A 9,596-nucleotide genomic window follows, 5' to 3' on the forward strand; every position below is an offset into this window, starting at 1 on the left:
TCTAAAGTGCCCTCAAAATTATATTGCATTTACATATCATCTCTATAACTATAAAATATATCATTGTTCTTTCCATGTGCTCCCTTAGTTATATTACAGTTACGTATTGGTTTGCTGGGGTGTATATAAAAACAATAAAATTGTAATCATAAAAGTGCAGTTTCACATAAAAATCGAATATTATCGACTCGTAAATATATTTACAGAAACCTTATAATCTTTTTTAAATTTTACATTATTATGTGGAACAGCTGATATACATATATATACACTCTTTCAATTTACCTCTTCGATATGTCTATCTTGACAGAAATAATCTCGGGCAATTCGGCGCCACTATGCGCAGCGCGCCAGCGCGCACGTATCGTCGATCCCGCGGAAACCAACGCTGGAGTACGGGGGGGGAGAGAAGCGGCCAGTCTCGGTGCGCAGCCGCGAGCGCGCGCACACCTCCGTCGGCGGGCCAATCGACGTCGCGGAAACGCGGCGGCGTCGGCGGCGTCGCGCTAGTCGGGGGAGCGAAGCGCGTCGACGAATTCCGATCGACGCGGCGCGTTATATTTAAGCCGTCCGCGGATCCCGGTGCCCACGGTGTACGGTAACGTAAGTCGGAACGTGGTGTCCCCCGGCGAACGAAAATCAATATTTCCGTCGCGTCGCGAGGAGGCAGAGAGCACAGCGGCCGGTCGCCATTTGCCGTGCTATTACGCTCGCCCGTTCACCCACGTCTCGCGGGTCGCTCTCTCTCTCACGTCGACGGCGTCACGACGACGAGCCGGACGAGGCCGCAGCCGTCGTCATCACCCGTCAGTCGCGCCGCGTCGCTTCGTTCCGTGACTCTTGTGCTACTCCACGTTACGTACGTTTGCTGGACACGCGCACGTCGCATCGAGTGTACCGTGAGAAGAGAGCCAACGTCAGCTCGCATCAACCGAGGCAACAGCAACAGCAGCAGCAGCCGGCGGCGGTAACTCGTCAGGAACAGGAACTCCTCTATTTCCTGCGCATCGCACCGGCAGCTTCGCACGGGTACCGCTCGGCTCCGGCTTCCGCACCGAGATTCCCGACTCGATCTCTCGGTAGGTTCGATCTACCCCGAGCATCGTCGACGGCGAGTCGATCATCCGCGCGATTTTCGCGACCTGTCCTTCGCTCTCCCTCCTCTTCCTCCATCCTTTCCACTATCTCGTCCCTCTCTGTCGCTCCGCTCCGTCCGTCAACCTGAGGGAGAGCCAAGCGAGCCTCGGTGAGAAGGCGGTATCCCGTTCCGGTGGCGCGGAAGCCGCGTCGCCGACGGTCTCTCTCGCTCCCCAATAAATTCGCTCTTCCCTTCCTCCCCCTCCCTTCCTCCCCCTCGTCCTCCCTCTCTCGTCTGCCTTTCTTCTTTTCGTTGCCGCGCGCCGAAAACGATGGCGTTTCTGAGGAGCGTGCCGCGGCGATGCTGCAAGAAGCTGGTCAAGTGCGGCGCGCCGCCGTTGCCCGTGGTCGGCCTCCTGGAGAACGCCGCGGCGGCAACGGCGACGGCGACGGCGACGACGGCGACAGCGGCGGCGGTTACCAGGGCACCACCGCCGTTGCGGCTGGTTGCACAGGTGCGCGGGTACGTCACCTCCTCCTCCTCCTCTTCCTCCGCCGCCGCCGCCGCCACTGACATCGAGAAGCAACGACAGCAGAAACAATCGGCGGTACCTCGGCAGATCGACCCGCTCGATTTGAAGTTTAATGACCCGATCGCCGCATTCAAGAGCAAGACCACTATGGAGTTGATGCGCGCCTATGTCGTCTACCAGATGTGCTCCATCGAGTACATCGTGGAGAACAACATGAAGGTGAGAGAGAATCGTACATTTGTCTCGCTTGTGCACGATTTAGGGTTTGGTTTAACGTTTAACGTTGTTAGAACCTTGACTGAGCTTCGACCAATTCGATTAGCGGTTTATTCGTCAGACGATACGTGTCTGCAATAATTTATTAACATGGATAAAATTGTTTAATCTTTTTCGTCGCTTGTAGCAAAGAAAAATTGAAACGTAGAACTGTAGAAATTTTGCAAGTGAACAATTCCGCTGATTGAATTGATTTCCGATTAAGTCAGTCGAAGCTTGGCTAGTCACGATTGTCCGAAGCCGATCGAATGTCAATCGTTATTTGTCATCTGTCATAAAATTCTTTCTATTAAACGGAAGGAATCAAACTTAAAATATACCGTAATACGACCGAAGTTATTTTTCTTTATTCTGTGAAATAGAACGATGATCTATAAAGGGAATAATAAAACGCTATTTCAAAGATATAAATAGATTCAAAGATAATTAACTAACAATGTAATTACAATTAGTTGCATTTTTTCTCGTTTTTTCCTAATAGAGAGTCCTGCAGCTTATCTTCTTTTTAATAAACATTTATTATCTATTTCTACTCTTCTCACAGAGAGCATTAAAATACCAGAATTTAAATGACTGTCAGTCTTAAAGGCCATTTAAAAATGGTCATGTATAAAGCAGTAAGCGATACGCAATTTCCGGATAATAATCGATTTAGGAATAGCTAGAGTTTTTTCGACTTCAAGCCCGATAAACTTTTGACGATCTGGATTAATGAATTTAATTTATAACAGCCAACGCGCGCGCGTTTTTTTCCCCTGTGGAGATTGACGGCATTGACGGCACGCACCTGTCGCAGGTGCATCTCTATATATAGACATACATCCGACGAAAAAAAAGTGCAAATTTCATTTATCAAAAACTTCACCCAGCGACCCAATTAATTCTCCCCTGGTTCAATTTCCAAATATCGTAATACGTGTCGCGCGCAGCTCTAGATATACGCGCAAAAAAATCACGCGACGGTTTTACCTTACAATTAATTACCGCGTCGCTCGTTAATCTGACAGGACGCTAATTATTCAAGCATCTAAGCGGCGCGAATCCCGCGCGTACGTTATGACGTAATCAGTGAGGTAAACAGCCGAACGCGCGACGATATGAGTTAGCACTAACCTTGGTTAACATGTTATCTCATCTGATCATTACGTATCATCTCTCGGAAGGACGTTACTGTTAACGTGATTCCCGTAATCTGAAAAGCAGGTCAGAGCGGGTTGACGCTCCAAGGTCGATATTGCGGAGTATCGAGTCGAGGGGGGGTCTTGCGAATACCGGAACGGGCGCAACAATTCCCGTGAGAGTCGCTCGTATAGTGTCGCGATGGACCCTACCCTCTCCTCCCTCCTCCGGATTGCATTTCGTTTTTGCGGAAAAGGTCGATCCGAGCTTCCCCTTGGAGAAGTGGTGTATCCAAGTATCGATTACCAGTCTTTCCAGCCGCGTTCCTCGATTCTGCCTTGGCAGTCGGTCGATCGATAAATCTATCGCGACCGGCGGCGGAGATCGTGATAGCCGTGATCTTGAACTGATAACGCCGCTGGGGAAATCCTTCGAGAAAAAAAGAGAAGAACGTCTTTATTATTTTTTTTTTAAATATAATTCGCCACTCGCGAAGCTCCTTCGTTTTCTTCGCCGGAACTTACGTAACGTTTGCGCGATTTTCCCGTTAAGCCGCCCCGACGATGGTGCGGCACGACGCGACATTATTGATTTCGCTGTTGCCGGACACACGTTGGATCGACCTTAGGAATTTTGCCGTAAACCATCTGCGACCGTCGCCGCCGTTGGGCAATTACATAACCGCCGCGTCTAAGGATAGACGTGTAGTACGCTCTGGCGGAATCCAATCGCGATTTCCTTAATCCACTGAAAGAATCATCGATTCTTTCTGCACCATTACGATAATGCAGCAATTCCTGCAAATATATGCGCTGCTATAGTAACGACTTTGCTTAATTTGAATTACTATATTGACCAAATCGATTTGCTTAATTGGTCCAATTGCCAACGATTGTTGAAACGCTTGTCGACATTTCGTAGAATTACTAATTAAATATAAAATTATTACATAGTTTGTTTTTAGCTAAAATGAAAAACTTATCTCTTTTGCCTAGTGGTCTCTTATTCTTGTTAATTACGCCGTATAAAGATATTGACGTATTTCGCTTGTGTTGTCGACGAAGTAAAAATTGGCACGGAAAATTATCTTAAATACATATAAACATCCCGCGAGCGACAAATATCGTCCTGGCATTTATCTTAATTGCAGTTTGCAAATTATATGCAATTATAGAGAGAATACACTGTATATGTTGACTTGTTTTGCAAACGCTGTCGACGTGAAGACTTGGCACATAAAATTTCAAAAAGGCACTTCTAATTTGGGCAAATGTTTTCACAAAAACAAGAATACCTTTAAATATTTATTCTATATTTAGTTTCGTTTCACAATTGAATATTCAGCATACGTAACTGCGGAGAAATAAATAAGTGTAACTCGACGATTCGAGTTTTTTTTATCGCGCCCCAAGTAGTTAAGATGCAACAATGCGACGATCATTATCAGATATTTTACGCAACGTGGTCGTGCCTCTTTTTCTGAGAACCTTCCTTTTCGGAGACAAATCCGTATTACAGATTTTCCGCATTCCGCATTACGTCGTCATATTGCGAGATTACATCTTGGCGTCGCGTCGAGCGCCGCGAAACACACCTGTCCAGCTGTCGAACTTTACGTAACGTAAAATTCGTTACGTCCGTCGACCGCACGCAATCGCGCGCGGTAAATCATCCCGCCGGATGTGAGTGTTGCGCCGGTTTGTTTGATTAACGTCTCGGTCATTCGACGCGGCGGCATAATTCAGCGGTGCGACGTACTAATTGTAAAAAGTGTCACGTTTTTACGGTAAACGATCGGATATATGGGAAATATTTTTTTCTCCTTCGAAGACCGCGCGCGATTCCCGACGCGAGTCCGACGCGAACGCGAACTGTATTTCCCTTTTCTTCTTCTCGATATTCTTCCGTATCGATCGTTTCGATGTCGATTCTCTGTCAGTTCGTCGCGAGTCGCAATAATTCTCGTCGCAGACGAACGATGCGTCCGGCCTAGCCCGAGCGTATCCTTGATGGATTACGAGGAAGCTATAAATGCGACGTAAATAAAAAAATGTCACGAAAAAACAGGCTCGCGACAATTACGCCGAGCTGTGACAATTAGCGCGGCTTTGATTGTACCACGACAGTTTTATCACGCATAGTCTTCACGATTGGTCATGGATGTCGCGAGAGGCAAATCGCTTATTTTCATCTCGAAAATGATAAACAGTAAATATTGATTTTAAAAAATGGATTTAAAAAAGAAGAAAGATCTCTTCAAGCCGCAGAGCGTTCGTTGCAGTGAAGCTTTCTGTTCGAAAATTTTCTTTTCGATTTTGATAGTCAAAATCTAAATTTAGATTAAATGTGGTTGTAGGAAGGGATGCGTTTTTCGAGACACTTCGTTGATTCTGGATCCATAAGAAATCGTGTAAAGAGGTACTCACGTGTAGGCCTTCTCGCTGCTCTCGTGGATCACGAGCGAAAACTGTACGAGAACGTTGCAAAGTCGCGCATCGTTCGCCGACACCGGCACAACCCTGAGAACGTGACCTGACCTCGGGGGGGACGTTGGCTTTCTCGTTCTCGAACCAGACTCTGCTCAGACGGTGTGCCAGACCAGGTGGGCACCTCCCATGTGCTTTCCATAAATATTGCACACAACGGGCGCGCCAGCGGCACAAATCGGAAAATGATAATTCGATAAAAATTATTTTAAAAGTGATTAGTTTTAATGAGGATTCAAGTCGAAGATGAAATTAGCTATTATATATGAACAAACCTAATGTGATGTACAATTATCATGAGATTAATCTCTTTGAATGATCTCTTTTAATAAAATAGAACAGAATACTTATTTCCTTCAGCATACATATGAAGCCAGAAAGGAGACCTAGTTTAGTTTAGTAATTGAAATCTAATACATTCATCCATACCTTTATCTAATTCTCTTTAAAAAAATGTTAAAGTTTTCGAGCCTTGTTTGCACTCTTCAATTAGTATTGCGATTAGATTAAAAAACATTTATTTTTATTTGTTTTTTTTCCTCCCGTATATACCTCGTTATTGCATGACTGGTTATTTTCTTGCACACATGTAGTTATGTTTTCTAACGGAAAGAAGCGGTATGAGGTGCGTGTAAGATCGATATCGGGTCTTTGTGCGTTGCTACACTGAGAAACGGACTTATATACTGAAGGTGAGACTTTAGGATATGTTATTCTTAGAGTCGATTATAAGAAAAAAAAAACTAAGAGAGTTATATATGGTATTTGTTTTTATGTGGGCAAACAGAGTTTGATAGCATCGAATCTGAGGGCGATCGAATTGGCAACTCGCTGGAGGCCAAGCCATACATCCGTCTCTGATTACGTGGCTCTTATATCTCTCGCGAATTATTACGCTTTCGCGTTGCTCGCGTTATGCATCGCCCGGCGTCGCCGCGTCTGTTGCTCCCATTTTTCGCGCATTGATTGGATCTCCTCGGTCGCCTCCTCAAACTCGTTGGCATTCAGTCTTCGAGAAGCACTCTTTGTATACCTCACTTCACAGACTCCTCTTTTATATATCTTCCCATTCACAGCTATTGTCTAAATACAAAATTAAATTGCGCGTCTTGTCTCTTGGCTGACTCGCACAAAAATCGGAGAGCAGCTCCGATTCGTAAAGATGCATCGCGTCCGACACAAAGCGATCTTTCTCACTTCTTTACGCAAAATTGCTTGTTTCGCGATTCACGCGAATTAAGCCGACGAAACACTATTTTGCCAGATTTTTTCAAGACTAACATTGCACTGCCTTCGCATTGTGTGTTTGAAAAAAAATCGGCTGTCTCTGGCGCGGCAGTTGGGCAAACAGACTGACGGACTGGCGGTATTCCTTTCCTTCGGCCTCTCTTGGCCGCCTGCACGGTCGTTCTAGAAATTTCCGCACGTTCTTGACACACCCGAATTTCGGGTCAGCTCCTGGCGCACACATGTGAATCTTCCGGCTGGTATGACGTAGGAACGTCTCGAGAGCGGTCATATGTCGTGTCAATTACGCACACGTGTACTGGGGAGATCAACTGACCGCGATCGGTATACAAGTACAAGTAATCCCAAGGCTGTCCAGTTCGTCTGGCGCCTTCTTATGCGATCATGAAGGTCGAATGGACGGATGGATTGGCTTCCAGTCAATTCGATCCTATTGAATCGCTCGCCTAAATGCCAGCTTCCACACCTCTCGACTCTGCTGTAATATGTTCCGTTCTTATTCCCCTCCCCCCAATTGTGATTATTAAGATTTAACGTGAGATCCCACCGTTAATGGACAATAATAATCGACGAACAAAAAGTTACGCTCGTATTCCAATTTTTACAGACACTTTAAAGAATTTAAAAAAATATACAAAATTAAATTAGACTCATTGTCAGCCTCGAATCGCCAAGCAGATCATCCTTAGCTCTACATGTGTCTTTTAATAACCAGTGGAACTTGGAGTTTTGAATACTTAACAGGCTGAACATTTTTCTTTTTACCTTCTTCGTTGCAGCAAATTTTTGTATTCTTTTACATTGCAATAGTAATGAAGAATTATTTTGAATGGTATTATTCGTTGAATAGTATTAACGTATATCTGTCCAATTTTTATTTAGCGAAAAGAAAAAATGAATTCGCAAGTTTTCACTTGCGATGAAAATCAGCTTGAAAAATTAAAAAAGTTCAACTTGAAATCTACATTTTATATATTTTTATCAGCAATTAATATTTCTGTTTCCGATTAAAGATTACAGAGAATCAGTGCATGCGTCAGTGAATGTTTAGATTAAAATTGCCAGCAAAGGTTTAAGAATAGACTTTATCGATGTTGATCTCCGAAACGAATCGCTATATTATCGGCATTATTTCAAGTATACGCGTCAATTCTTATCTGTCGCAGGTTTTTTCCCCTGTTTATTTACACACACGTACACGGAGAGAATTTTATTTTAAATTTTACCCTAAAAATCATATTAATTATAGGACAACATAGTATTTCGACGATTTTTATATGATTCTCACTATTTTTTTTTAAATATATACTACAACAAATTTATTGTAGTGCACAGTAAAATTTATTGTAGTGTACAGTAAAATTTGTCGAAATACTATGTTGTCCCATTAACAAAATTTTCAGGATAAATTTTAAAAGGAAATTCTTTCCGTGTACAATAATACTCGTCTATCAATCGGACAAGATGGTCCGTCACTGTCCGATCTTTCCATTTAGTCGACGTCGCAGATGACTCGCCGGATCTGAACTTGCTATAAAAAAATGAGTTTGAGTCTCGCTAATAAATCGGAGATCACTGTGACGATACGAGAACGCTATTAAGAATACGATAAGGGATGCACTTGACTTTCTAGGTAGTTCGCGGCCAGCCGGGAATCTTTCTAGATCGATTGTCGGCTCGAATCGCAACCCGCGTATCGGCCACGTTCTCCAGTTGCATGACATCACGAGACGTAGATAATACAGTTCGACGAACCGCACGGCTGCCAAGAACTGCATTTATCATTGTCAAACCGTAATTACACAGGAATGTATTGTTCACGGTAGACATATAATATTTGAGATATAAATAGCCATGATGTATAGTAACTCAATAAATCGGTGGTAGAATAATACCTCTCGTTTGAATTTACCCCTGTCGACCATGCGAGTGGTCTCGAATTACTAATCGTAGTTGTATAACATCATTTTGGAACAAAGTGGCCGAAGATGCGAGCTGGTCCGAGCTGGTTTTTGGCACGCAGCAGCGATTCCGATTAATCTCGCGCGACTATACGTAACCGCGGCCGTGTCGATGACAAAGTCGACACTCGTAGTAGACCTCTTTAGATTCGCGGGAGGCCGAACAGCTGACAATGAGACGAATTCGCCGATCGGCGCAACTGCAATTCTGCTCGCAAGTGTTCAAGAGGACGGAATACAAGAATGTTAAACTCGAAATGCCAAAAAATTTTCACTGTTTCTACAATTAATTAATTAATTTTCTTGCTGTGGATCATGTCACTGCAACCATGTCACTGTTACCATAACAGTGACATTTTTCACTGTTTCTAATCAAGTGAAAATTTCACTTTATTAAAAGTTAAAACTTTTACATACAGTGAAAATCCTAAAATCGACCTTTCACTGTATGATAAAGTGACAATTTTTACTGCAAGGAATTTAGAGTGTACACAATTTGTAATTACGTATGCAGATAATTCCTCACCACGGCAGGCTTGTGCTGTTGTGTGTCGAGCGATTTGTACGGATACGCACTCTGTTTAGGCTTATCAATAGGTACATAACGTCGGCAAACGTTTCGGTGAGCTCCGGGAGACCCTCGAGTTTGACAAACATAACAATGACTTAAGTGGCAACGTTAAGTACATACGTATTGTCGTCTGTGTAACATGTATCGACCTGCCCATCTGTTTGTCTAGCACTTAAGAATCCGCATTTCCCGTTTGCGTTGAATTATCACTTTGATTACTGAACTATCTTGTTAATTAAACTTGGCGAGTATTTTGTGACTAATAAACGATTGAAACTTTTTTTCAACCTTTTTTTCAGTAGATTCTTATTGTGCAATTTATCAC

General features: G+C 43.7%; 1 protein-coding gene across 1 annotated transcript in view; it reads left to right on the forward strand.

Moving 5' to 3' along the window:
* Nucleotides 1-1,409: 1,409 nt before the first annotated feature.
* The window catches only part of LOC105454127 (proline dehydrogenase 1, mitochondrial), a 17,647-nt gene continuing 9,460 nt past the window's right edge, over nucleotides 1,410-9,596 (forward strand). Inside the window, exon 1 of the mRNA XM_011696506.1 lies at nucleotides 1,410-1,829. Coding sequence (XP_011694808.1) covers nucleotides 1,410-1,829 — 420 coding nt within the window. The remainder of the gene's footprint in view (nucleotides 1,830-9,596) is intronic.

Source organism: Wasmannia auropunctata, unplaced genomic scaffold, assembly GCF_000956235.1.
Source record: "Wasmannia auropunctata unplaced genomic scaffold, wasmannia.A_1.0 LD335988.1, whole genome shotgun sequence".
NCBI classification, from domain to species: domain Eukaryota; kingdom Metazoa; phylum Arthropoda; class Insecta; order Hymenoptera; family Formicidae; genus Wasmannia; species Wasmannia auropunctata.